The sequence below is a fragment of the Aspergillus lucknowensis genome, assembly GCF_044049455.1.
Source record: "Aspergillus lucknowensis strain CBS 449.75 chromosome Unknown BJX67scaffold_25, whole genome shotgun sequence".
Classification (NCBI taxonomy): Eukaryota; Fungi; Ascomycota; class Eurotiomycetes; order Eurotiales; family Aspergillaceae; genus Aspergillus; species Aspergillus lucknowensis.
The window spans coordinates 21,487-48,739 of record NW_027263569.1 but is presented as its reverse complement, the minus strand read 5'-3'; the positions used below and the strand labels follow the sequence as shown (position 1 = coordinate 48,739).

The window sequence follows — 27,253 nt, the reverse complement described above, 5'->3', positions numbered from 1 at the left end:
ATGCCGAGGCAGCTTGGGCGTATATTAGTTGGTTGAGACGATAGGCGGTCAGTTGAGTGAGAAGCGAGTGTGGTCTCGAGCGGAGGGAAATTATCGGGAGTAGGAAGAGGGATTTGGGAGGCTCTCAAGATCATAATGAAAGGGGGATGGAGAGGATGAAATTATGAGCAAGTAACAAGGCCAGTAGTGGAGAAACATGAAATCGAACCATGGAGTTGGACGGTGATGAGTTATGCAAGTCGACCATGGAAATGAACAAAAAGCCCAAAGTCAGGGGGTTCGGTCCAATCAGCACCAAAAGCCTCCCTGTCAGATGTCGAAGGAAGAGAGAGGTGGCATGGAGTTATGGGCTCCGCTGTCAAGCGCCATTGTTGATTTTCATTGCCCAAGCCCAGTTGAATGCAGTGTGCACCAATCATCCATGAGCCGTGCTCTGGTTGATGCCACGAGGTGCTGTCCCACGTTCACCATGCAGGAGAATTTTCCACGCACCGGGGGGTCCTGGCCACGCGACCCGAGTTGGGGGAGTCTAGACTCGTTGAGGGGACTTGAGAAAACCCAATAATATTTGCTCGCGCTCATTTTTCAATCCAAGAAGCCCAGTTTCTATTTTGAGTTTTCAAGACTCGACGATCGCTTTGCTGGTTGACAGCGAGATTGCATGAAAAACCCAGGGACAGCGTCATCAGGCTATGCGGAGGGCGAGAGACTGAAGCTCAAGATAACGATCGGCAGCGCAGACTCGGGCCAGGCGGTTCTGGCGACGAATAGGAAAGTGTCAAAGGCGCCAATTCTTGTCGACTCTGTTCTATTCCAGGAATCAACACACGATCAACCATTCTCGCGATGATCTTCCGGCGGAAAGAAAACCGGATCCCAGAAGTTTGTAGGCAACGACAGATCCAGAAAGTCGTCAAACAACATATCGATATCAGCAAAACCATCGCCGGTAACTGGACTCTGCATATCACCCTGCTTTTCGTCGAGCGGCAACCGCGCAGATGACCCAGGGATAACTGGGGCTAGCAGTCCGTCTCTAAAAGGACGGTGCGGTCCGGTGGAACAGACTGGGGGCCGCGTGCTGGCCGCTGAAATCTCTTGGTTTGCCACAAGTGTTCCGGCATTGTCGTAGCTATCTCTATCATGATTCATCGCGGATAACAACACGCCATTACCAGATTGGTTATTATCGGTTGTCGCCCCTTCGATTTGGCGGAGCGCCTTTCTCCCAAGACGTGCCATTGCTTCGGCCGAGTACCAATAGGGGCCTAATTCTTCGAGCACTGAACAGCAAGCTTCGAGACTAGCCCTGGCGCGATCGAAATGAGTAATGATTTTGCTGGTACGGAATTGTTGGTATGAAACACCCATGGAAAGGGCGACTGCGTATGGAACAATTGGAAGAGGAGGTAGAATTCGAGCACACTCAGTGGCAACGAGGGAATATATCCGGATAGCAGCTAGGCCCTGGCGTGTGTATGACGGCCGGGAGCCCTCAGGGCGATGAGGAGGCCGATACCTGCATGATAGTATACTGATTGCATGGTAATATAGTTCCAAGACGCCTATTCCGACGCCACGTCAATTATAATAGATGAAACGGGGAATGAAGCAACACACCAAGTGTCACAAAATCTAAATCTCCCCGAACATGATCCCCCATGACCTCTTCGAAGCTCGGATAGTCAGCTTCCCACCCAGTCGTATCATCAGCGGATGGTCTGTAGAAGGAAATCACCGTCGACAACAACTCAGATAGCGTGAACCAAACGTCGAAAGCAGATTTCGGATGACCTCGTGTCACGTCGGGCCTTATTATTCCAATATCCCGGTCTGCTAGAAGAACAGGCCGGCCTCCTATCGATGCGTGCATCTTATCCAACGTCCACAAGCACCAAAAAAGGTTCGTCAATGGATCTCCTGGTAGACGGTTGGGCCGTTGAAGATGCAGGCCCGCCGTCTGGGCCTGATGGATAGCGTGACAGAGGTGCATTGACGCTGCTTCAGCGCCCTCATGGCCTTCTGGGTGGAGGGACATTAAGGCCAGTATACGGATTCTGCTAACCCTGTCCCCTTCAAGCCCAGCATCCATGGCACAAACAAGTCCGTTGTACAACTCGGAACAGAAATTGCGTGCGGTCATCACGGGACCATCGGCGATTAAACGAAGATGAGGGCTAGCCGCATGGTCTTTTGCTGCCACAAGACAGACTGCTTTTTCTAAAAGGACAGAGGCTGTCCCTTTTGCGGTGCTTTTGGTGAACGATTCATGGTCAACAAGAGGCAGGATGTGGTTCACCCTCGAGAAATAGATTGCAACCAGATGGTCCAAGGTCGAGTGGGGAAGACGTTCCCAAGCTTTTAGAGCAGACAAGCACCGTTGATATACAATTGAGCCGACCGTTGTGACGCCAGGGCTGTTTTGCGAGACATGAATGGCATCTGAGATCTCGCCCCTTCCTTCATGACTTTGTGGGACGGCAGCATTGATCCAAAGTCCGACACGATCACGAAGATGAGTTCCATTTACTGCGTCTATGTTCTCACGAATAGCAGCTTCCGGGTTGAGGTCTCCTACAAACCGTTCTATGCGTGGGATGTCTCCGGAAGAAGGGGCAGAACCCCTCATTTCAACTGGCCTACCAACAGCCTGAGAGGTCTCTGGCCGTGGGCTGGTGGCAATTGCCTCCTCTCCAATCCCAGGGGCATTAGGAATGTTTGCTCTCGCAGTTGGACCTCGAGTTGAATTTGCCTGGACGAGGTGGTAACAGCGCTTCTGTCACAGCTTAGCTCTCTTCACCCAGCCGAAGAAAATCCCGAGGTCAGTATGCGTACTTTTCTCTTCTGGCAACTGGGGCATGCACGTAGCGCCCGAGTTCGTCGTCGCGACTGCGGAGTATCGGCCAGCCAGGTGAGCTCCATCGAAAGTACTGAAGTACTGTCCGACGTGGGAAGAGGTAAATTGGGGCGGCCCGAACAAGCACAAGCCCTCCGCAATTGCCAGGGGCTGTGGCGTAGTCCCACAATTCTAGGCCATGTTGTCCCGAGAACGGAGGGTCAAAGACAAAAGGACACGATTGGGGATCCACGCTCTTTTCCAAACCCTTCAAGGAGTTGCTTGAAACAGCGAGGCCGCCAAGCATTCACGAGAACGCGATTGGGGCGCGTCACAACGCGCTCTCTCCACAGTCGATCCTCCTGCAGCCTCAGAAGCTGGAAGGCGAGCAAATGGCGAATTGTTTTCTTTTCTCGGTGATGCACTCGAATCCTCGCTTCTTTTCACAGCCCCTGGCTGGATCCTCTCGCAAACCGCGAATCGACGGGACAAGCTCCTCCATCCTACTTCCTCTTTGCTTTCTCTCCAAGCGGACACACATCGACCACCATGACAAGCCCCAGTCTCAAGCGAGGAGCGGGCCATCTGGCATCTGCCCCGACCGACGCGAAGAAGCCCAAGGCCAATGGCAACATCACGGCTTTCTTTGGCGCGCCCAAGTCCAACCCGACTGCGGCTGGGACAACGATGGCAGCGGCCCCTGCCCCAGTCTCTCCCACCTTCAACAAGCATAAATGGGTGGCCACATTGACTCCTGAGCAGAAGGAGCTTCTGAAGCTTGAAATTGACACTATGGATGAGAGCTGGCTTGCTCATCTCAAGGAAGAAATTGTCAAGCCCGAGTTTTTGGCGTTGAAACGCTTCCTACAGAAAGAGAAGCAATCAGGAGCCAAGATCTTTCCACCCGAAGAGGACATTTACTCTTGGTATGGTGACACCAATTCTATCTCTGGGGGCTCAGGAGCTAACGTCATATCTATAGGTCCCGCCATACCCCTCTGCACAAGGTTAAAGTTGTCATTATCGGCCAAGACCCATACCACAATCATAACCAGGCACATGGTCTCGCATTCTCAGTTCGGCCTCCAACACCTGCCCCTCCGTCTCTCGTCAATATCTATACGGGGATCAAGAACGACTACCCATCATTTCAGGCACCCCCCAACAAGGCCGGCTTGCTTATACCCTGGGCAGAACGGGGCGTGTTGCTTCTCAACACTTGTCTGACGGTTCGAGCACACCAGGCTGCAAGCCATTCAAACAAGGGTTGGGAGCGATTGACACAGAAGGCCATCGATGTCCTCACTCGCGTTCGAACCCGCGGAGTGGTCTTTCTAGCTTGGGGAACACCCGCAGGAAAGCGCGTTGCAGGTATCAACCGCGAAAGGCATTGCATCTTACAGTCTGTTCATCCGAGTCCGCTGAGTGCTCATAGAGGATTTGTAAGTAGTGCCAGGGCTCTTAAATCCGCCCGAATCAGGAATGTTGCTCGGTTACTAACCAATATCTTGCTTCGTATAGTTTCAGAACCAACACTTCAAAAAGTGTAACCAGTGGCTCGCCGAGCGATATGGCCCAGATAGCATCATCGACTGGAACCTGGCAGCAGACGGGAAAACATCGACCGCCCGTCTTGCAGTTGTTCAGAGTTCCTCTGTGTCAGTCAATCAATTGGCAGACTCCTCGCAGACCAAACAGACAGTCGCTGGATTGACTGAGAATACGGTCGTTGCGGGAAAGTCAAAGACAAGCGGACAAAACGACGATGAGTCCGAAGAAGACTTGGATGCTCTGGAGGCGCTCGTGGCCTCAGAGGAGTCTCCTAATCCTTGATCCACACTTCTTGGGTTCCTTCTTCGTTTACCTCATCTATCCGTCTACCCCTCTCGGCGAGGTTTCGATCTAATGTTTCTCAGCGGTTCGTGCTTGTGTCTGGTAACACTCTCGGGGTTTCTTGTGTTCTCGTCTATTTCGGTTTTCGTGAGGATTAGAGAGCATTGGTTCTCGGGATATGCGAACACCAGGCTTTAATATGTGCTTTAGAGGCATGGCGTTAATGTACCGAGTGGCGCTTCGGACAGAGTTAGACTTCATCTCCCCAGGGGACCGGATCACACACCACCACCTGTTGCATGATCCATATCTACGAGTACGACGACTGGAGGCCACGTGTTATGCGGTCAAGCCTAAGGTTAATATTATCATTTGTGGCTGACGTCCTCTCGTCCTTGATCAGATCTGACCGCGGAGGAATTCAATGATGATCTAGGCGCGTACACACGAGAATCTTACTTGAAATAAGTGCTGAGTAGATCAAAAACATTTCGTTACAAGTGGTAGGGTACAACTCATGTCAATCGGAGGTTCGATCACGCTAACCAACACATAAAAATTACAGTTCGTCATGCTCCGGTTTCTCAGTAGCGGAAGGCTCAGCCTCGCTAGGCTCCTCGGTGGCATCGGCACTCTCCTCAGCCTCTTCGGGTTTGGCGTTCCAGGCATCGATACTGTACTTGCCGTTCTCCTTCACGAAGTTCGCAAGATCCTCCACAGTGCGGGAGCCAGAATACTCAATGGGGGTATCCTTAGAACCGGCAGGGAAAAGCTTGATGGTAGGGAAACCAGTGATGGAGTCAGGGACATCGTTGGCGGTCGCATCAATCTTTGCGACGGTAACCTTGGAGTTGAATTCTTCGTTGTCGGCATATAACCGGGCCAGTTCATCGTACTTAGGAGCAAGTCTATCAAGAGAGAATAAGCAAGACATTCATGACTCGAGGTTGACCGGAAAACTTACGCCTTGCAGTGTCCGCACCACGGGGCGTAGAACTCAAGCAGGACGTCCTTGTCGTTTTCGATCACAAGGTCCTTGTATGAGTGGGCCACGACAACGGTGACTGGACCCTCCTGGGTTTCGGGAATAGGCTCGGACTTGATGCTGGGCTCAATCTTTCCATCCAAAACATCCTGGATAAACTTTCCGACGTCCTTGGCTGAGATTTCCTTGGTCTGGTCGTAGGGATACTTGGCATTCTTCGCGGGATCTTGGATAGCAAAAGCGGGGAACTGCTTGGGGTCGAGGTTGAGATTCCCAGCGTGAGCGCCAAAAGCCTTAGCATCAATGGTGGCAATGTTTATGGCGCCCTTGAGCTTCTCTGCGATCGGTTTGAAATCTTCCGCAAACTTCGTACGCTCTTCCTCGGTTTCAGCGAAAATGTAAGCCAAAGGAATTCCGGCCTAGTCAAAACAATTAGATTAGCATGTTGTGGTCAAACCTCGTGGCCGCACGACCGACTGGGTTGACGTACTGTAATATACCCAGAGTAGGTCTCAGGGCCAACCTCACCCACGAGAGGAGTGCTGGCGGTTTTAACCCAGCTGAGGAGGGCCTCTGCCTCAAGATCACCCTCATAGACAGCCTTCTTTTCATCGAAGTCCTTGTAGACCACAATTGAGGGTTGCTTCACCCCTTCCGCGCTGGCAATCCCAGCGTCGTTGGTCGACGCAAACAGATAGTTATCTCTCTGATTTTCAGCAAAAGAAGTGTAAGCATCATTCGAAGCCTTGTCATCCTCTGCAAAGTAACCGACGACCACAATCTTATCCAATGTTTTGAAATCCTCGAGGGTCTCTTCGGTGACGGCGGAAACAGCAGGGAGCGACTGCTTCACCATGTACGAGACGATCCTGGAGCGACCCCAAGCGGTCAGCATCTTGTGCAACTTGTCCCAAGGGGGTTCGATCATAGGCACTCACGCGTCTGCTTGTCGAGCTCCCTGGTATGGTTTCACTGAATCAGGGCCACGGAAGACCTTAAGAGTTGGGTACCCTTCTACTCCCTGCTCCCTGCAAATATCCTCTTCGGCAGTGCAGTCCACTTTGACCAGAGGGATATTCTTCGCCTTCAGCTCGGTTGCAGCTTCTTCATACTTGGGAGCCAAAGCCTTGCAGTGGCCACACCAGGGAGCGAAGAACTCAGCTAATACCAGCTCATGTTCTGTAATGAACTCTTTGAATGTGTCCTTGGTCAGCGAGATCACGTCAGATTCCGTCTCGGCCTGAGCATCAGATGCAGAAACTACTGCAGCCGCCCCGAGAAGGGTCAAAACCCAGGGAGCGAAGGAACGCATGTTACTGGAATGGGATTGGACGATAACAAAGTGAGCAGAAAGTTTGAGGGTACCCAAGTGCAAAAGCGGTATTGGGTCAAGACTTGGTGTTGATGGGATGGGTGACCCGTCAAGAGGCTTCTGGACAAAGAGATTGGGGTGGGGAGGTAAGGGCGACAGAGGAGGAAAGGTAGTGCAATCTGGGAAGAACAGCTTTGGTGGCAAGATATATAAACTCCTCCGTTTGAAGGGATAATGAATGGAGTGGAGTTGAGGCCAGTTTGTTCTTTCAGCTGTCAGCAAGCTGAGTGGCTGCTCTGAGTCTGCCTGGGTCTGCCTGGGTCCGCCCACTTCGCAAGGGGCCAATCCAGAGAATGATGAGTGAATTAGTACATCCTTGATTCCTAATCAGAATCCTTGTGTTGACATCCATGGATGGATGGATTTGAGAGCTGTGCTCGAGGCTCCAGTCGTGAATTATCCCTCTTCAAGAAAGAAAAAAAAGAGAGAGGAAGCAGAAAACTGTCCTCTCCATCTCCTTCACAACTATCGATACGTCCTATGAGGCTGGGTCACCACAGCCTCCGGCTGGCTCTAACCTTTCTAGGCTCTGGACAAGTGGCATGATGGCATCCTGGGTTTCACCGCAAAGACACATTCAGAGATATGTACTGTCCGACGGATAACCATTGATTAATTGGGTAAAAAAATCGTTGTTCCACTTTATAGTTGGCACGGTTAACTATGAGCCAACCGAACTGCTTCTGTTGACATAATGCCTCAGCGCGTCAACTGTTACACACCGCAGAGTCGTAGGAGTGAGCAATGCTGCCTTTGACATCTGTATTATAGGGAGTGATGCTATGTCCCGAAGAGCTCGACGATCGAGCATCTTATTGGGAGAATGTTCCATAACTGTGCTCCTCCAGACCCTGGCGTTCCTCTAGTTCGGCTGATAATGCGAGGGCATCTCGTTTCCCTCGATTCACATCCACGAGAAACATGAGCGGCAAGGGGAGAAGGATAAGGATTGCAAGAAAGAGAAATGCAGGTCGTATCTCGCCGTAGCGATCCGTTATGTATCCCACAATCACAGGCCCAAAGATACTTGAGCCCTTATCTGTGATCGCGTATAGAGAATAGAAAGAGGCTTCGTACCCTGGGGGGATCAGCTCCCCGTAGAAGCTCCGGCAATATGACGAGAGTCCCCCCATGACAATTCCATATACAATACCTACAGGAAACATCTCCCATGGCTGTTGGAGCCCTAGATAGCCCAAGTTCTTGATGGCCGGAATAAACCCGAGAAGGCCATAAAGCGGGACAAGCTCGAACAACACAATACAGGCAATTATGGTCTGGGAAGCACGAATGTTGAAAGTCCGTGATATGTAGCTCCAGGACAATGCTCCGAAAACTCCCGCAAGCATCGTGATCACATTGATCATCCCAAGAGCCGCAGGTTGCATATTCAACTGCGTTTTAGCGAAGAGAACGGCGGTCCCACCAACAGTGGCAATTCCGTCACTCAAAAGGAACCAGGAGGCAAGAAATAATAGGATATCCTTCAAATGTCGTGCTCGCATTGCCGTTCGACCGAGTGACTTCCAAGCGTATGTTATGTAGCCAAGCCAAGACCGATGGGCCTTTCCGTCCTGGGTGTGTAAGAGCGGAGGACCGGGCCGTGGCCGTAGCCACAATGCCGCAGGTATTGTAAAAATAAGCCACCAAAGTCCTATGAGGAAAAGCACCAGGCGTAGCGAGAAGGTTGTTTGGTGAGTATTCACAACGACCAGGATGCAAATTCCCTGTAGTATGACGGCACTGATATAGCCAATTCCAATTCCGTAGGATGATATTCGCGTAGATAGGGCCAATTCCTTTGATGTTTTCGACGAACTAATCAAGGGAGCGCTCGCTTCTGGGGCCATATCACCATCTTGAGCCGGTTGTATAAGCGGCGACAGCACACTGCTGTCGTTGGACGGATTGCTCGCAATTGAAGAAGGTTCATCGTTTTCTAATGTGGTATGTGAGACCTGTTCATCTTCAATCAGTGAAGGATGATGCCGAACCAATAGAGGCAGAAACGAATTCAACAATACAAAGGATGCTCCAAGACATGTGTTCGCCACGATAGCAAGTAATCCACCCAGTAAATATACGTTGGGCGTGACCGGTAGGAATGACATTGTCGAGATAGACCCGACAATAGCAAATGTCACCAGAAGTGTCTTTCGGTAGCTTCCATGGTCTGCTGCTCCGGACATGGAAATAATAAGGAATGCCTGGACGAGGACGCTCACGGAGAAGGTGTACATAGCGAAGCTCGCGGTGTTTATTTCGGCCCCAAGTATGTATACAATACACTGGCTTGAGCTTGTTGCGCTAGGATTCATGTGCCAGGTCGTGTACAAATTTTCCGGAGAGTGCCATGTTGCGGTACATGGAGTAGTCCTATCAGAGAATAGAACCCCACGTTCTCGAGCCATCTGCTCGAGTGTGATGGGAAGGAACGACCCTACAAACCGTCAAAAGTTGCACTAAAGTGAAGGCTTCCGAAAGGAAATGTATAGAGTCTTACCCATGGCACACACTGTGAAGACTTCTGCTGCCCAGCCATAACTATACCATCCGGAAAGCTCCTTCTTACTTGTCGGCCGAGTATCATCCCCAGCGTATTGTGGAGGAAGGAGGCCAGATTCGGCGGCTTCACGGTCGCACATATTGAAAAGGGCTTGTGGGCCCCCGCATCGGCTGCTATCTGAGCCTCACGTAGCTGCAAAATTGCCTTTCTTCGACCGCCTATCTTCGGAGCATAGTTACTACCCAGATAACGTGTCAGCAGATGTCCTCCTATAAAGCCAACAATAGGAGATGAGAGTCAGGTAGGCCTACTGCGAAATTGGAATTGATATGTACAAGTCTGCGCAAGAGCTCCTATCCAGATCTAGAATATGTCTTTAAAGAGACAAATTTGATTGTCTTGATTGGGGCAGGTTGGCGCTGATGATGCAACTGTGTGGATTCGAGAGCGTCGACCCGCACGGGCGGTTGCAAAACTCAAGTGAATAGCTTAAGTCGGCGAAATCAACGGACACCTTAAGTTGGTATGATAGAACTGGCAAAGAGCGGTATATAGAAGACGAATGGGCAGGAGGTTGCGATATTTGATTTGCGGGAAGGGGATGAGGTCTGGAAAAGGTTGGGTAAGCTCATCAGGATGAGGGCCGAGGCGTGTGGTTCGATGGCAACCCGCCACAGCGGCGAGGCATCAAGGCAGCAGGGCCGAATGCCCAAGCCTCACTTGCCATCATACATCTCCAGCCACAAAGGCTAATCCCGTGTTCCATGCATTCCGTTGCATCACATTGCTCGGGAGACTGTATCTTTCCATCCGCCCCCGGTTTCCCTTCAAGCCATCCTGCAGGAGCCTTCTTTGAGATTTTATTTAGTCAAGGACGATGTGCGCCCATTCTATTACTGTATTATAGGGCACTTATTCCGCCAGAACACCCTGTGCGATATATTTCCTGGCCTCCCTCGACAACGCCCAGCGATCCTTTCTCTCTGACCGGCAGAACGTACTTCATTTTCCCAATCCCTGGGTGTATCGCGACAAATTATTTCGAGTGCGTCTCTGTCGGTTCGGTCTACTACGTGCCCACTCTCTCGGCGAAACATTAGATTTGACCGCGATCAACTCTGCGCTTCCAACGCAAAAGATCGTCAACGCCCCGGGAGGGAGGGGTCTTCTGCACGCCGGTTGCCAATAATTATTAGGTTTTCTGGCTTCTACTGGTATACATGGTGTTGCGCTGAGTTTTCTGAAACAGAGAAAGCCATCACCGGCTTGGCTTCCCTTCCTGCCCTGGCGCAGCTTCTCAGCTACAGACAGCACCTGCGCCGGTCACTCATCTCTTGCCTTGCAGGGAGTGAAGGAGGGGAAGGCTTGAAAAAAAACTAGGTTTCTTTGGGTGCTCGGAATATGCCAGGTGTCGTCATGGACCAGAATAATATCGGTGGACGGGGACCGGATTTACACGACCAAATGAATGGCATCTCAGGAAATCCTATAGAGGCGCGGAATGGGCCACTGCACACTAACGGCGTTCGGCATATTGATCCTCGCCAGGACAATGAGACCACTCGCATAATGGTCGCGCCATCCGCCAGAGCAGCACCCGAATTGCAGCACATCACCCAAGGGTTTTTCCCGTTCTCGAAACTCGTCAATCGGTCTGTGCAGCAATGCTGGAATGACTTATCAGACCTAATTGCTGAACTCGCGGAAATTCAACTATCCTCTCCAGAACCAAATACCTCTCCGATACCCGCCAATGGAAAGCTGCCTGGAAATCAATCTCCTGAAAATGTGCGGAAAAAAATTCGTGCCCTGGAGTTTGCACAGAGTAAACGAGCAGAATTTATTAAACTCCTTGTACTCTCTCAATGGAGCCGACAAGCTGCCGATGTCAGTAGATTGATTGACATTCAAAACTTCATCCGCGGACAACATCAAGCCTATGTTGGTGCTTTACAATGGATGGGTGATATGAAGCGGGACCTGGTTCGAGCACAGGTGGCCAATCCTGATCTTAGGACGGCCTTGGAGATTTTGTCAAGAGGCGAGACCGTCTCTATGCCTGATGTAAGCATCGTCCACCTGACAGAGTACGACGTTCACCTAACCTCTCCTTCTAGCTTGGATATAAACCTCCGAAGCCCCTGACACCAAAGTCAACTTTGAGAAAGTTGCGAAAAGTGAACAGAATCATCAGCGCGAGGTTATCATTGCACGAGGATATTCCTCTCCCGTTCCAGACTTACCGGGTCCATGATGGTCGGGTCACATTCGTCGTACCCGGGGAATTCGAGCTTGATTTATCGATCGGAGAAGAGGATATTGTGTCTCAATTCTTCTTTGTCGATGTTCGTTTTCTTTTCGATCCCCCGTCCTCGATACCCGCCGGCCGAATGTTTAGCGAGCTTGATCTCAGAGTCAATGACACACTCCGAAACAACGGTTTGGCCGGATGCTTCGACTGGCTGCATAACCTAGTGTTAACAAATAAAATTAATATACTCTCTCAGCAAGCTTCAGACTTGGTGAGAGGGCTCTGGCACAATGTATTGCGGACCGAATTGCTGCATCGAACACTGGTTCTACAGTACTGGGCATCACGGCCTGGCACTAAGAGCTGGTTAGAGATTGGAGTTCAGCGCCGCGACGGGGCGAGAAATACCCACGGCCGACAGCCGCCATCTTTAGGTTTACGCTGGATGAGGGATGGACAGGAAGTGGACTCAAGGGATATCGAATTTGATGGGGATAACCTTTCCGTCGAACGTCTGCTTCGAAGTGTTATTGCTCTGCACATTTCACATATCCTATCTTCGGCATTTACAAACATTCGTGGAAAGCAGCTCTACTTGAGTGGTACTTTGTCGTTGTGTGCGCATTTAACGAAGACTGAACCCGGTGACTGTCAACTTCATGTTCAGCTCACGGCTTCTCGTCGGCTTCGGGTTGCTATTGAACCCATGTCGGGGTCCATAATTCTAGCCGCTACGCCTAATATCCTGGAACGAGCCGACACTGATCGCAACGCGGATAGACCGACCATTGACGACATAGTCTCTCGTGTCGGGCGGCTCCGCTGCGCCGCGGCGATAGAGGAAGTGGAATCGAAAGTGAAGATGCTTGGATTCGAGTCAATTAACCCGAAGAAAGTCAAGATTGACGCTCGAAAAGTATTCCCCCCGAACGTTCTACGGTTCTCTTTTTTCTGGCATCGCCTCTGGGACCGTGGCTGGTTACTCGGGGCGACGAGTAGTTTGGATGGCGACTACTGGTACGCCGTTCACGCTGCCCATACTGACTCTGCTATCTGCTCTGCTCAGGTTATTTGCAACACCCTCCTCCCCGTGCAACGCTCGGGATATTCATCACTGGCCGACCTTGGACATTGCTTATCAGGAATCTTGGCCATTTATGCGAACGCTCGCTTTTTGGAGGATTTGCAGAGGGTCAAGTTCTTTCCACCTCTGGATAAGCTCAAATTAGAAACCAGCCTTCACGTCCCAGATCTGATGATCCGGTACGAGCCTGCCAATTTACCACAGGCGCTTCAAATTGCTCTACCCGCTGGCTTCAAAAAGAGGATCTTCATAAAAGACACGGTCCGTTTGGCGTTTCATGGGATCGACCAGTACAGTAATGTCTGCATGATGGTGGCTTATGGTAACCTTTGTATTTCGTCCCGAGCATTCAGCGCCTTGGTCCCGAAGGAAGACCGCACATTGGCCTTCCCCAAATCCGGTACACGCTTCGCGCTTCGTCTGCCTGCCTCACCCGGGTATCCTGTTGTCCTCGCTCTCCTCGAAAACCTGCAAAGGCTCGAATGTGTGCTATCAATACACGAGATTTTCCAACGGAAGAAGATAGAGACTCGATCTTTATCGCTCTCACGCATGCACTTCGCTTATGGGCCCAGGAGAGATCTTTCTGCCCAGCTTGAAATCGGAACATCCCAATTTCTGCCTCCCTCAGGATTGGATCCCGTTAGACTCGCGTCTAGAATGGACCATCTGTTCCATCTCCGCCTCGGCATCCGTTTTGATCATCTCAATCCTCACCGCCGGATACAAGGGCCTCTGGCATCCAACTTAAATCGCCCTACTGTCGACGCTGGTCTAGACACTCTAGCGGAGCTCCTATCATTTACGCTACCGTTGATGCGCGCCCTAGATAGGCTGATGGCCAACCCCACCAAGAATGAACCTTTGAAGCTGCACATCACCGCGCGCAACGCGAAATCATTCCAAATCGATTACCCCCTTGAGGGATGCCGGTTCCAGTTAATAGCCCACCAGCATCAGGGTCAACCAGTCTGGGTTCTCAAGGACATTTGCAGCGCTAAAAATGAAATTGGCAACAGTCCACCCAAACTCAAGCTGCAGGAGAGCCTTTATAATTCCAAAGGCGATGGCTGGCGGGGACTTGGAAATGGCGTCGTCGCAGGGCCCGACCATGTTGGAAATTTATTAGATGGACTGGACAAATGCCTCGCCTCCATAAGGGCCGATCTGGCATCGAAGTCCTCTGACGCCAAAGCTACTCATGATGCTCCGGCCACTAATGACCCAGCCCTAGCTAAAGGGCGGATTCAACCGGCAGAAGGGGCCCCGGGAGTTGGCAATAAAACTGCACAACAGAAGAAGACCAGCGCCACCCCACAGAAAGCAGATGTTATCATGATTGATTAGGGGATTCACCTTGAACACATTTAAGGCTCAAAAATAGTACCTTCCTCTGTATTTCTGTCTCTCTTCCATGTTTACGATGGGCTAAACCATGCTTTGTAATTAGCGGATTTTCCTCCTTAGCGACCTCTTATTTATTAGCCACCCCATAGGTGAGTAGTGTTACTATATCTCACCATCAAGCGCTTGACACTTGTGAGTCTCTGCGAAATGGAGCCGCATGTCCTTCTAACAAGTAGTCTTGGGGAAACTGTTCCTCCTCTCCAATAAGCTAAATCCACATAACTTATAAATCTTCTGATTAATGAGCGCATGCCCTACTATCAATCTTTAGTTGCTATGTTCAAGATGGTGCTGACAGGCACTTGCATAATGTATCAATAGACTTTCAGCCAATATGACTGTTCAAATTATAGTGCAATTTATGCCAGACATTCAGTCACAAGTTCAAAATTACCTCTCCTAAATCATGTATTTAGAAGCGATCTTCTTTCACTCGACCTCTGTTCTTCAATACGTCGTACTCTATCCATGTCATGGACGACAACTCGCCTTCCGGTATGAACTTTCCGGGATTCATAACATGGCAGCCTTCATACGTCACACAAAATGGTGCAGCATCGCAATCTGCGAGAATGAACGCCGTGGGTAGAGGATAGAGCTGCAGAGAAGACGCATAGTCCCACAGAACAGGCCGGAGGGACTGGGAAAACGGCGACATTGTGCCTTGATCAAGTACTGTCTTGACAAGTTTCCGCGCCGATTTCATGGTGTGACTGGCTTGGCTAGATGTACCAGCGCCTGGCTGGTCTTGAGCATAGACCTGGTCTTCCAGGTTTGCGGTATTACTTCGAGCTTCCCCAATTTCTGTGTCATTGTGGCTGACACCTACTGCGCTGCGTCTTAGGCGGCCCGAAATGTCGTCGCGAAGAATAGCAATGTCATGAACTGGACCGAACAAAGAGATTCGTGATGGGTTAGTCGTCCAAATGGCCTCTCCCTGCGGCTCCGATATGTGGCCTCGATCCACCTGAGAGTTTGCAGTTGCGAACGCACGTTTCACCCGGGAAGTGAATAAATCAGGAACTGGATGGCGCGGAATCGCAGAAGAAGCCCCTGCTGAGAAGGTGGAAGACCAAGGATCGTTGTCACCTGGCACGAATATGAATGTGCAGCGCTGTAGCAGCGAAGGAAAGTCGGATAGTATTAATGCAAGCATGTCGAAGCATTCCTTGTACTCAATGCTTCCACCCTGCCCACCGCCGTTGATTATGGCTTTCTGGACGAAGTTCCCAATCAGGACAAATGCCAAAGGGCGCTCCCGCAAGTCCATCCCATTGTATAGACCGAAAATCTTTCTCAATGCATCCAAGATTTTCGTACTGTCGAGGTTGACTTCCGCCATGACGACAATCTTGAGGCGACGATGTAACTCCAACCCATCATGCACCTCTCGCAAACACCTCGTTTGAATTTCCCTCATACGAGGACCTCGAGCGCGCTCGCTCCCAACTCCCAAGAAATCCACCCAACTGAAGCCGCCACTCGAGCTAATGTTCCGGTTGTTCTCATGGATATCCAATCCGAGCGACGTATCCCGTCTCTCGCAAGGAGGTCCACAAATAGAAATACCGACAAATTTCCCCCCTATTGCACCCCCAACCCCTGTATTGCCGCCCAAGGCTGAGCCTCTGACATTCTCCTCCTCTTCGTAGATCCCGTCGGCAAGCACAAACATGCCCGGGGTGAGCCAGGCACCATCTTCAGGAATCAGCCGGGCATAACTTAGGTCCAAAACAATACTGCCAGTCAAATCGGCGAGGGATAATTCACCAGTAGGGGAGATAGAAAGTAAGCCGAGCAGCAGATGGGATGTGCCACTTCTTCCAAGCAAATTTGCAATAGGCGTAAGTCTGTAAGCTTGGTTTTTAGCAAACGATGACGCCGATCGTTGCAATCCAAGGACACCGGTAGATGTAACGGAGACCTGAAATGATTCATTTCTAAGTAAGCGTTGGTGAACAATATTGTACCGGTCTCTAAATAAAGCGGTTTTGTGAGAAGGATCAGGGAATAAGGAGGGCTTCGATTTCGTGGCCTCAAAATGTTTCTTCTCGGCATTGTAGGTCAGCCTTGGGATGTCGAATGCTTCAATGACTTTGACCCAGTGCCTGGGATGGATCATTGTGTCGCCTGGTTCTTCCAGCTCCTGGTCGCCTGACATTGTCATTGATGTTGAGGGATGTAAACGAGGAACTCCTTCCGCGTTCATTGTTCGCAGTAATCCTTCCCTTGGCGCGGTTTTCGGGTCAATGATTCTACCACCAGACATATTTCCCTCTACCATTTGCAAAATAGCTTTTAAGGAAGCTCCTTTACCCTCTTCGACGATAACGCCACCCCCGGCCTTCCTCCACCTCTTTGCGACCTCGTCGAGTATGCGCTCTGCAAGACCGTCTTCGCGCCATCTTGAGCCACAGTTCTTGCCCACAAATGTTGCTAAAGACTGAAGAGCTGGAGAGGACAGGGTCAGATTGTGCTTTCTGGTGAAGGTACGGAATGCGATAGGTCGGAGCGTGGAGGCTGGAAGGAGAATTGGAAGTATGGATGTTCTGGTTGCGATTGAAGCGGACTTGTCCGGTCGTATGGGATGAGCAGGGGTGCCAAATCCGGGCGAAGATGAAGGCACGGGGTCGAAACTCATCGTTGCTTGGGATAGTTGGACTGGATCATGCTTCGAGCAGTTGATAACCCTTCGTTTCGCCTGCAAAAGAGGTGGATTAATCTCTGTGACTTGGGAAATCCGCTTGTTTGAACAAAGGCTTCTTCGTCTTGGACTTACAGCATAATCAGCATGATTAGACTGCCTTTACAAGCTCCACATCATCTTGATATGTTTGGGTTGTTTCACAAGCCATTATTCTTTCGAAGAGGAGAGTTTGATGGACGCGTTGGCGTAGCAAGCCCCACAACCGTGACGCGTGTCGGAGGCGAGAGGCAAATTGAACCGTCTCTGGATGCCTGGTTTCGTGGGTTTTCTTTTGAGTGAAAGAGTTTGATCAATTTCCTTTACCACCTCCACTTTGTGTCGCATCAACTGCTTCGCGCTTGCTCCTTTTGAAATATTTTTTTTTTCTCTTCCTGATCTTTTACCGCCCTTACGCCGTTTCTTCCCTGCCTCCCCAAACGGACCCCCAATCGCGTATTGTTGCAAACCAGATGAGCCATGGACGCGCAAGAACTGAACAAAGCTAGCGCGCCCTCAGACGCAGCTGTTGGAGATACGAAGGAGTACCTTGGCTCTCTGGTCAAGCGCGCTGCCGCGAAAGATATCGTCAAAGACTACAATGCGGCCGCAGAGCTTTACTCGGAAGCTACTGAGCTTCAAGCGAAGCTTAATGGAGAACTATCGCTTGACAATGCAGACTTGTTGTTCGCCTACGGGAAAGCTTTGTACAACGTTGCTGTTAGCAAGAGTGATGTCCTTGGATCGAAAATAGCCGGGAAAGCACCAACGCAGTCAGAGACTGCTGACCAAGTCACTCCTCTAAGCTCAGCTCCAGTTCCTGATAATTTCATTAAAAATGCCATCTCCTCCAGCACGGCGAAGAAAGAGGCCAAGGCTCAGAAATCCCAGTCAGAAGGCACCGACAACACACCGCTTTTCCAATTCACCGGCGATGAGAATTTCGATACAGATTCTGAAGGACAGGATCAAGACAATGCGGACGAAGGGGAAGACGACGAGGACGATGATTTCGCCAATGCCTTCGAAGTCCTAGATTTGGCTCGGATTCTCTATCACAAGAAGCTGGAAGCCGCCGAAGAAGATTTCGGGAAAGAAAAACGCACTGATTCGACCCCTGATGTGGAAAACATCAAGGAGCACCTCGCGGATACATATGACCTCCAAGCCGAAATCTCACTAGAAGCCGAGAAATTCGCGGACGCGGTTACTGATCTGAGAACAGTGCTTGAGCTTAGGCAATCTCTGTTGCCGATGGAGGACCCCTCTATAGCTGAATGCCACTACAAACTATCTTTAGCCCTAGAATTCGGTGCTGTCAAACATGACGATGATCCGGTAGACGATGGGGCTAAACCTGCCAAAGTTGATGAAGAGATGAGGAAGGAGGCTGGGTCTCAAATGGAAAAGGCCATTGAAAGTTGTCGGGTCAGAATGTCCCAGGAACAAAAGAAATTGGACACCGATGGCACGCTCGACGAAGACAAGCGGACAGCTCTGAAGCGCAGAATAGCCAATGTGAAGGAAATTGTGTTAGACATGGAGCAGAGGGTAATTTTTTTTTCCCACGCTGTTCCTTCATTGATTTCTGCTTACCATATTGTTTCTCTGCTAGTTGCTCGATCTGCGCCGCCCACCCGTATCTGTTGAGAGGGAATACGATGAACAGAGTGAAAGTATGCTTAAGGGCATCCTGGGGCAAATCATTGGGCAGTCCGATAGTGAAAAGCAGTCCTTGCTCGACGCAGCTTCAAGAACTGCTAATGACCTCTCCGCATTTGTCAAGCGAAAACCCGCGAGCAAGCCCTCGGAGTCTAGCACTGCGCCCAAACGTGCAGCTCAAGAGGAGACACAGGAAGGTGATTCGAAACGGTCCCGGGTGGACGACAAGGTAACTACATGATTACATACGCTATTCCATGATTCTTTGTTACTATACCCAAAAATGCAACTGGTCAGGCTGGCAGGCGTCTGTTTTTGATCTTTTCCCTTCCGATTGCCATGATAATAAGACCTCAGGAATAGTCTTGAGGTCGGTGAGTAAGAACCAAATACCCAATACCGGCATCCTATTAGTATGGGGTCCCTCCGCACGATCGTAAACATTATCACGAAGTTAATAGGCAAAATATCCCTCATGCACGGTGGTATATGAACGAAAGCCCAGAAGTCGTAAATGGCATTAAACTAAGGCAACTTAGTACGGCGAGGCCTTAAAGCCACCTCCCTACTCATCAGGGAGTGACGGGCGCTGAAGGATGTCGACCAAGTCGGCGGTTTCTTCGCCGCATTGCAAGGCCAGGGGTCCATATTCCACTAAATAGATCCTCGCACTCGTCCTCGTCCTGGCTGTCGAACTCAACGTCGGCCAGGGCCGTTTTTGAAGCTGCCACTCTGGGTCTACCCGAGCTGGTATGTCCCACCAACTCGACAAAGGAGGTCGAGTCCCAGGCTGATGTCGTTATAACCTTCTTCGTCTCTAATATGAATTTGCCAACCTTGTACCGTTGCGATTCCTCCTCCGCGCCAACGTATTTCCAGCCAAGGACACTTCCACAGAAAGCGCATGCGAAGTCGCTAACTGTATGGGCGCCTGTGACTAGGTTACGGGACACAGGACTCTGGAGTACAGTGTTCGGAAGGGACTCTGCTGGGTCGGATGGTGACTGGGGCGTGGGCTGGGCGGACACAAGATAAGCGCGGCCATGACGTCCAGTGAATCCTTTGCTGATGATTTGAGAGGCGAGGCAAAGGTGAGCAGCACAGGTGGAGCATCGTATACAGGAGACGTGGCCTTCAAGAAACCTCTGTTTGGAAGCTTGGTCAATTGATGGCCTAGTTGGTGCGTTGTGAGGTGAAGCCCCTGCATCTCGCCTTTTGGGGGGAAAGACTGATGGCGACAGTAAAAATTTAGGAAACATGGAGAAGAGCCGTGATTGCAGAACTCTAGGCAAATCAATAGGCGCTCACCGTTTCCAAGTACAAAGAAGATGATCAGAGCGAAAGGAAGTATAAGATTCGTTGGGCCCTCAAAGCGATCCCATCTGGTGTGCGAAAAGCTCTCTGCAGGTGGACCCGCCCTTCAACTATCGCATGACCCGAGTCTTGAACTCATCACAGCAAAAACGCTCCACATTTAACCTCTTCATCTCAGACTAGATGGAAGCCAACGCCTCAGGATGTTTTTACAAATCCACAGGGAGTCTAGAATCCGAAAGAGAACGAGGGCAACGCAGCCAATTTGAGCTGTCTTCCTTCCTATGCTGACGTCACATCGGGGCGTCCCCGATAAGATACGAGCGGAGGTTGCCAGTACCAGTGTGAGGGAGATCCGAAGCCGGCACAACGATGGAGGACTGACCTTGTCAGAATAACTTGGTGGGCGGTCAACAGAATGCAGCCATCGAGTAGATACGTTCAGTCAGACCTGTAGATCGGCCCGATTGAGAAATGCCTAATGGGATGGCACTACGCTCTTTCATCTCATACCAGCGAGAAGATCTAATGTCCACTTGCAGGCGAGGAAGGGAAAAGAATAAAGCAAAAATCAACATTTCAGAACTTAGCTCAACTCGGTGTACAAGCGAGTACTTAATAGTATGTAGAGCGTAGACCAAGCTTAAACCTCAGCGCTTAAGAAGAGCCATTCCGTGCTAATTGGGTTATCACGAAGACAGTCATTGGTGTCCCACGGTTTCAAGGTGGTCATGCCGAAGCCGCACCATCCGAGGTTCCTTATGAGGCCAAGTTCGGCATTATCCTGCGATCGGGGTACACACACGACGATTTGCGAGCACCCAATAGCTGGAACACCAGCCAGCTCAAACAAGGCGATCAACCTGCGAGATAACATGCTCAGTACGCAGAACCTACGAATATTATTCACAACAGAGGAAAATGTGACTAGCATACCCAGATTTCAGACCGTAGCCGAGTGCCGTTTCCGTGAGAAACACAAATAATGTTCCTTCGCCGTTTGCAGTGGTTACGAATCCTCGGTAGATACCGTCACTGCTATAGTCCAAGACTTCAATCCATCTTTGAATTCCCCTATCCTTGAAGCCGATGTCATCTGATCGTGGATGGGACGCATCTATCCCAAGTGACCCTTGCCTGGACAATCTCCTCTCACCAAGGAAAACCGCAGACAATCTGTCACAGAAGAGCCTCTCACACTCTCCTGGGATAGTATACGTTGCCTCGCCCTTCTGCTCCAGCAAGTTACTCACTGGATAACTGCTTCCGATGGCGGAAGCGAGCGATATTTCGAGGGGAGGGCTTAGATGCGGAGTTTTTGACCCTGAGGGGACCTCAGGGATACCACTGTACTCCTAGGAAACGGAAAATTATTCATGAGTAAACATTAATGACGACTGCAGGATTCTGAAGCTTTGGTGATGAGTTGCTTACCAGCACCCCTGGTAGTACAGTAATGAAAACCATTGACGGTCAAAGTAAAGGTGTCAACGCTGTAGCAGCTGGCAAGTACGGTAGTCTGGGGATCTTTGTCCATAAGTCGTCGGAGATGACTTGGAGTACTGCCGTTATTATCCATAAATCTAGCCATAGCGGTAGTCGACTTTGGTAGCGGCGGACCACAGAAGGTAATGGTGGATGTTAGCGGTTATCGTGAGGGTAGTGAGTTCACAACGAAACGCTTCTGCAGGCTGAATTGGATCGATGCGACCGGAGGAGCTGATGGGCAAAGACAGAGGGCTCGAAGAAAGAGTTTTATCAATACTAGTCGGTCAGGCCCTGATGAAATCAATTCGGATCGATGCGATTCTTGGGGGGCAGTGATCTCGGTGGGATGGATGGTCAGGGAGGGGATTGGTGGGCAGTGTGTGCGCTCTTCAAGCTGTCATCTGACCAACAGTAGCGTTGCCTCAGGCGACGATAACTGAAATTGTGAGATGCAGTCGATGGGAATTGAAGTCAGGATCATACTGGATCATTGCCCTATTATTTATCGGAAATGGTAATGTTATTTACAATAGTAAGAGTACATCTGTCGCCTACATACCATAAAAGCATGCCAGAAAAAAGAGTCGTTGACTCTCTCTCTCTTCTCACCATCCAGGTACCGCGGCGTCCAAGCCAACGAGCTGATGATTTCTTCAATTTTCATCTACCTCAGCATAATCAGCTCAAAGCTCTCTGTAATCGCTCGGCCTTATCCTTCGATGTCTGGCTTGGTGCCGTTGTGGATTCACGGGTTGACGAAAGTAAGGAGAGTCCTCTTCTCTCGAGAACGGTGTGCTAAAAGCTGTTCGCTGTTGGTTGGAGAAATTACCAACCCCTACTCCTTGCCCAAACCCAGCATTCTGTGACATAGGCCCGGGGATCTGTGGCATAGTAAACATGTTCATCGATGGCTCCCCAGCACCAGTGTACCCAGCGGATGCACCATAGCCATCCGCGACCGAACCATTAACGCGATTATTATACATTCCGTTTTGGAGCCCATTGAAATTCATCATATTCATCGAATTCCAGGCTGGGTCCATATTAGGCGGGAACCCATTCCCAGGGGGAAATCCCATGGGATTCATGAACCCCATTCCTTCGGTCAAGCCAGTTTCGGGGAAAGCAATCCCCTGTAATCCTGGCATCGGCGTGATCCCGGGCATTCCAAAAGACATCTGTTGATTGAAAGGGAGTGGTTGAGAGCCGCCCGAGCTGTCGTTCGTTTGCGTCTGGGAGCCCCCACTAGACGATTGACCTTCGTCGGATTTCTGCTTCTTCAAAGACGAGCCCGAAGTCGAATCTCCTATAGGCGCATTGACTGGCGAATCTTCGGCCGGCCTTTTTTTGGGGTTTGCCGCCGTCGGCGGCGATCCGCCTTTTTCATTGATGGGCCCGCCGTCAGGAGCGACTCCTCTGCTGCCAGGGTGGTCCTCCTGTGATGTCTGCTGCTTTTCCTTTTCTTTCTTTGAATCTGCTTTCTCGCTCTCGTAGGCCTTTATCTTCGAAACAGATTCATCATCCGCCGAGAGGTTATCAAGTAGGACGCCCTCTGTCCCACAGCCAGGGCATACAAAATCACTCTCAATCAATGCATTTGTTATACAGTCATTGCAGTAAGTTTTCTGGCAGCAGGGTGTCTTCGTTGGTTCTAAGAACATCCGCTTGTCAATCGGGCACTCTAACCCGCGAGCTTGTAGCTCTCTGCTTTGCTCTGCCGCGGCTGCTTCTGCTGCTGCTGCCGCGCTCGCTTTGACTTTCTCTTGATACAGTTCCCAAGCCGCGTTATCGGGTTTGGTAATGATAAAGTCACCATCAGCGTTGACCATAACGCCCGTGTTCCGCATGTCCTCACTGGAGCCATCGAGCATGAGAGCGTCCGGCTTCTCAATCTTCGTTTGCAAAGACCGAGGTATCCCAGTTGAGCGCTTTACCCTATACTTGCCGTCGAACTTCGGGTCATTATTCGTGGGGCATGCTTGGATCCAGTGACCTAGATTAAAACGTGTTACTATCGTAAGATTGGTAGAGGAGATCCTCAAATCTTACCTTTTTCACGGCAGCGGTAGCAGAGATACCCCGGCGGAGGGGGATGGTCTGGAACATTTAACGGTTTGCCTCTGCCACGGCCAAAGGGGACAGGGGTAGCACTGCATTAATATATCAGCGAAACAAGTTCTTTGACAAGTCAAGCATCCTTACTTTGCCATCTCTTGTTGCTGTTCTCGCCATTGGTTCGCCTGGAGATTGAAAAGAGCGTTGATTTTCTCCTCTTCTGTTTGAGCATTATTCAGCTCTTGCACACCATTTGTGACCGGTTTATTGGAAGTCGGGGCTGCTCGGTTCAACACAGGTTGATCATTGCGCGGGGCGTTGCGAGCATGAGCTGGCATCTTCCCTGACACATATCGAGCAGCACCTCCTTTCCCCGGTCTTGAAGCAGGGAGCCGACGAGCAATAACAGATGTAGAGCGCGGTATCACACTTGTGTCATCATCGTATTCTAGTACAATCCTTGTTAGCTCCGGCATTCGAAACGGACGTAATAATTAAATTGAAACGGTGGATCTCTCACCTTCACCAGTATCCTCGTTATAGATTGAAAGCTCAAAATCAGTCCCGTCACCCAGTCTACTTTGATTGATGATTTCTCGCTTCAATTCGAAGACAGAGATACCGGTGCCATCAAAAGTGACCCTTGAAGGCTCTCTTTGAGACTTGAACTTGAAGTGAACAGAGGATGACATTGTATTGAATTGAACGTCCAGTGAATGTCAAGTAATTAGGTCAATCTTAAGCAGTTAAACCACTTTCACAAAGAGGGATACAAGTGAGAGCAGGTCGAAATAGCAGAAGCAATATGACAAATGTGGGAGGGATAGCAGATAGGAATCGCGATTTAGGGCTCGAAAGAGAACTCTTTAAAAATCCTCTGACACCGAAGTTTAAAATAATGTCGATGATATTGCTTGGACTTTTGGATTCCAAGACCCCAGTTGATTAATTCGGAATAGGACAATTCAGATCAGTGCATACGAACAAGGTAAGCCTCTTCGGTACAAGGGCAAGACAATTTGCAAACTTGGAGCGAGATACGAGGAATTTGAACTGCGTTGGGGGGTATTCTGATTCAGTCAAACGAGTGTGTCCCAGTTCCGTCCAAACAGGGCTTGCGATCTAGGAGCCTGGCGTATATAGCAGCTTCTAGCATCCGTATTCAAAATGGCCATTCAACCAAAAGGGTAAAAATTTGGTTCTTCGAAGAAGATGGCGAAGAATACTGAGAGAATCAAGGCCAGGTCAGAGGAAATCGTACGAGCCGAACCAGGGAGGAAGATAGCAGAAGATGAGGTTCACAGCACGAGGGGCTGAAAGTGGATTATGATCTGAAAAGAAAAAACAGACGGCTGCATATTCCAGTATCGGAGAGGTGGACTTCAAAGTGAAGAATGAAGTTCTTTGATCGGGTGAGTTGACTGCAGAAGTCGCAGTTCTCCATGGTGGCAAGACTCCGATCATGTGACTGAGTTAAACTAATTTAAGAGCATCGGTCCAAAGGCGCCTCCATCCGTAGGGCGAGGAGAAGGACTGATCGCTGTCCCAAAACCCATAGCCAAGAATGGAGGCGGTAGACGAAACCTCGATGACCACGCCGACGATAGTCGACACAGTTTCTGGGGGTATATCTTGTTGTCTCTTGACTTATTACGTCTTTCTGTACCGCGTTCGCTGTGACAGTATTATTGCCCTGGTGCTGTGGCCACTCAACTCTCCTGCCTTTTTGAGGCGCTGCAAAAACAGGTCTCGGTATGAGTCAGCCCCTCCCTTCCCACCGTAGTGGGGTTGACTGCGAATCTTGAGAGCACAAGCCATTGAGGTTTGCTATTCGTGCCTTACTGCTCTTTTGTCACCTTGAATCTTATTGCGACGGGAATTGAATATCTACCACAATGCCTACCGTCCATTTGCTCGACTATGTCGCTGGGAACGTGCGCTCTTTGGTGAATGCTATTAACAAAGTTGGGTATGAAGTAGAGTGGGTGAGGTCGCCCAGCGACCTGCAAAATGCAGAAGTAAGAAACAGCTCCCAGTATCTGAGTCGCCCTTCTTACTCGTCAAGGGCGTGTTTGACTAACGTAGAAACCATAGAAACTCATTCTTCCAGGAGTCGGCCATTTCGGCCATTGTCTTTCACAACTCTCGAACGGCGACTACTTAGAGCCGTTAAGACAGTACATAACTTCGGGGAAGCCATTCATGGGTATTTGTGTTGGTTTACAAGCTCTCTTTGAAGGCTCCGAAGAAGATGCCAACGTCCCTGGTCTCGGATTGATCCCAGTGCGGATGCAAAAGTTTAACGCCAAAACGAAGAGTGTACCACACATCGGATGGAATTCCGCAACGAACACCCGTGTTAACTTGTCTAGAGGTCAGAGCTTCTATGGGCTGAACCCAAACAGCAAGTACTACTACGTCCACTCGTATGCGGCGCGGTATGAGCCAGAGACACTCGAGCGCGATGGTTGGTTAGTGGCTGTAGCAAGCTACGGAGAAGAAAAGTTCATCGGTGCGGTCGCGCGAGACAATATTTTTGCAACACAATTTCACCCCGAGAAGAGCGGGCAGGCCGGCCTGCGGACTATTCATGCGTTTCTGAATGGTGATAAATTCCACACCCTCACCCCGGAGGATTTGGCTCGTACAGAAGAAAAGGATGGACTTACTCGCAGGATAATTGCTTGTCTCGACGTCCGCACGAATGATGCCGGTGACCTCGTCGTCACTAAAGGTGACCAGTATGATGTTCGGGAGAAGAATGGCCCGGACGCAGGAGGGCAAGTGAGGAACCTGGGGAAACCGGTTGATATGGCTAAGAAATATTACGAACAAGGGGCTGACGAGGTGACATTCCTCAATATTACATCCTTCAGAAACTGCCCTGTGGCTGATCTCCCTATGCTCGAAATTTTGAGAAGGACATCAGAGACTGTGTTCGTGCCTTTGACGATCGGTGGTGGTATTAGGGACACTGTGGACACAGATGGCACTCATATCCCGGCCCTAGACGTGGCAACAATGTATTTCAAATCGGGAGCCGATAAAGTCAGCATAGGCTCGGAGGCCGTTATGGCCGCTGAGGAGTTCTACGAAGCCGGCGAAACTCTTTCCGGGAAAACCGCCATAGAAACCATTTCGAAAGCTTACGGAAACCAGGCTGTCGTTGTAAGCGTTGACCCGAAGCGCGTATACGTGAGCAGACCGGAAGATACGGGCCATCACACAATCAAAACGAAATACCCCAACGGTGTTGGGCAGACATTCTGCTGGTATCAGTGTACCATCAAAGGCGGCAGAGAGCCTCGTGACATTGATGTTTGCCAGCTAGCAAAGGCCGCGGAAGCCATGGGTGCTGGCGAGATCTTACTGAATTGCATTGATAAAGACGGAAGCAACAGTGGGTTTGATCTGGAGCTCATCAATCACGTAAAGGCTGCGATAGCAATACCAGTTATTGCCTCCAGCGGAGCCGGTTTGCCGAAACACTTTGAGGAAGTGTTCGAACGGACGACGACCGATGCTGCTCTCGGCGCTGGAATGGTATGTACATTTCTTTTCTCCTCATTACTATTCCTGGCAATACTAACCGGGATTTAGTTCCATCGTGGCGAGTATACTGTTGGTGACGTCAAGAACCACCTCGATAGCAAAGGCTTCCTTGTTAGACAGTTCGAGCCCGACGTTTGAGTCGACGTTGATCCGAGTAGATCTTGCAATTTCCCGGCCCTTAGACTAGACATTTAAAGATTAAATTCAGAGATAATCGTATTGCAT

At 50.2% G+C, this 27,253-nt stretch overlaps 9 protein-coding genes across 9 annotated transcripts; 4 read left to right on the top strand and 5 right to left on the bottom strand.

Annotated features, from left to right (window-relative positions):
* Positions 1 to 698: 698 nt before the first annotated feature.
* On the bottom strand, positions 699 to 3,014 carry BJX67DRAFT_136457 (transcription factor domain-containing protein). Its single transcript, XM_071024596.1, has 3 exons — positions 2,836 to 3,014; positions 1,621 to 2,776; positions 699 to 1,565 (listed from the first exon to the last, which is right to left on the bottom strand). The coding sequence occupies exons 1-3, from the start codon at positions 2,920 to 2,922 to the stop codon at positions 832 to 834; spliced, it is 1,977 nt and encodes a 658-aa protein (XP_070885342.1). The 5' UTR covers positions 2,923 to 3,014; the 3' UTR covers positions 699 to 831.
* Positions 3,015 to 3,385: 371 nt separating this feature from the next.
* Positions 3,386 to 4,669, top strand: BJX67DRAFT_381886 (uracil-DNA glycosylase; the record flags this gene model as incomplete). Its single annotated transcript, XM_071033101.1, has 3 exons — positions 3,386 to 3,762; positions 3,819 to 4,278; positions 4,358 to 4,669. The coding sequence occupies 3 exons, from the start codon at positions 3,386 to 3,388 to the stop codon at positions 4,667 to 4,669; spliced, it is 1,149 nt and encodes a 382-aa protein (XP_070885341.1).
* Positions 4,670 to 5,228: 559 nt separating this feature from the next.
* pdiA (protein disulfide isomerase PDI1) lies at positions 5,229 to 6,966 on the bottom strand (the record flags this gene model as incomplete). The annotated part of the gene is made up of 4 exons (XM_071031267.1): positions 5,229 to 5,577; positions 5,634 to 6,073; positions 6,145 to 6,523; positions 6,593 to 6,966. The coding sequence occupies 4 exons, from the start codon at positions 6,964 to 6,966 to the stop codon at positions 5,229 to 5,231; spliced, it is 1,542 nt and encodes a 513-aa protein (XP_070885340.1).
* A 482-nt stretch (positions 6,967 to 7,448) lies between these two features.
* BJX67DRAFT_136414 (MFS transporter) lies at positions 7,449 to 9,882 on the bottom strand. The gene is made up of 3 exons (XM_071024595.1): positions 9,844 to 9,882; positions 9,530 to 9,770; positions 7,449 to 9,466 (listed from the first exon to the last, which is right to left on the bottom strand). The coding sequence occupies exons 2-3, from the start codon at positions 9,669 to 9,671 to the stop codon at positions 7,839 to 7,841; spliced, it is 1,770 nt and encodes a 589-aa protein (XP_070885339.1). The 5' UTR covers positions 9,672 to 9,770; positions 9,844 to 9,882; the 3' UTR covers positions 7,449 to 7,838.
* A 1,066-nt stretch (positions 9,883 to 10,948) lies between these two features.
* BJX67DRAFT_388592 (mediator of RNA polymerase II transcription subunit 14) lies at positions 10,949 to 14,606 on the top strand (the record flags this gene model as incomplete). The annotated part of the gene is made up of 2 exons (XM_071034381.1): positions 10,949 to 11,596; positions 11,650 to 14,606. 2 exons carry the CDS (start codon positions 10,949 to 10,951, stop codon positions 14,212 to 14,214), a joined length of 3,213 nt encoding a protein of 1,070 aa, XP_070885338.1. The 3' UTR covers positions 14,215 to 14,606.
* BJX67DRAFT_136374 (DNA polymerase epsilon noncatalytic subunit) lies at positions 14,606 to 17,248 on the bottom strand. Its single transcript, XM_071024593.1, has 2 exons — positions 17,054 to 17,248; positions 14,606 to 16,975 (listed from the first exon to the last, which is right to left on the bottom strand). The coding sequence occupies exon 2, from the start codon at positions 16,913 to 16,915 to the stop codon at positions 14,687 to 14,689; it is 2,229 nt and encodes a 742-aa protein (XP_070885337.1). The 5' UTR covers positions 16,916 to 16,975; positions 17,054 to 17,248; the 3' UTR covers positions 14,606 to 14,686.
* A 21-nt stretch (positions 17,249 to 17,269) lies between these two features.
* On the top strand, positions 17,270 to 18,909 carry BJX67DRAFT_355479 (SHNi-TPR domain-containing protein). Its single transcript, XM_071029312.1, has 2 exons — positions 17,270 to 18,508; positions 18,573 to 18,909. The coding sequence occupies exons 1-2, from the start codon at positions 17,438 to 17,440 to the stop codon at positions 18,858 to 18,860; spliced, it is 1,359 nt and encodes a 452-aa protein (XP_070885336.1). The 5' UTR covers positions 17,270 to 17,437; the 3' UTR covers positions 18,861 to 18,909.
* A 2,991-nt stretch (positions 18,910 to 21,900) lies between these two features.
* On the bottom strand, positions 21,901 to 24,477 carry BJX67DRAFT_136172 (cleavage polyadenylation factor subunit MPE1). The gene is made up of 6 exons (XM_071024591.1): positions 24,462 to 24,477; positions 23,997 to 24,395; positions 23,624 to 23,924; positions 23,471 to 23,571; positions 21,981 to 23,414; positions 21,901 to 21,916 (listed from the first exon to the last, which is right to left on the bottom strand). Exons 2-5 carry the CDS (start codon positions 24,166 to 24,168, stop codon positions 22,105 to 22,107), a joined length of 1,884 nt encoding a protein of 627 aa, XP_070885335.1. The 5' UTR covers positions 24,169 to 24,395; positions 24,462 to 24,477; the 3' UTR covers positions 21,901 to 21,916; positions 21,981 to 22,104.
* Positions 24,478 to 25,371: 894 nt separating this feature from the next.
* BJX67DRAFT_381879 (imidazoleglycerol-phosphate synthase) lies at positions 25,372 to 27,166 on the top strand (the record flags this gene model as incomplete). The annotated part of the gene is made up of 3 exons (XM_071033100.1): positions 25,372 to 25,494; positions 25,571 to 27,019; positions 27,077 to 27,166. The coding sequence occupies 3 exons, from the start codon at positions 25,372 to 25,374 to the stop codon at positions 27,164 to 27,166; spliced, it is 1,662 nt and encodes a 553-aa protein (XP_070885334.1).
* Between the last annotated feature and the right edge of the window lie 87 nt (positions 27,167 to 27,253).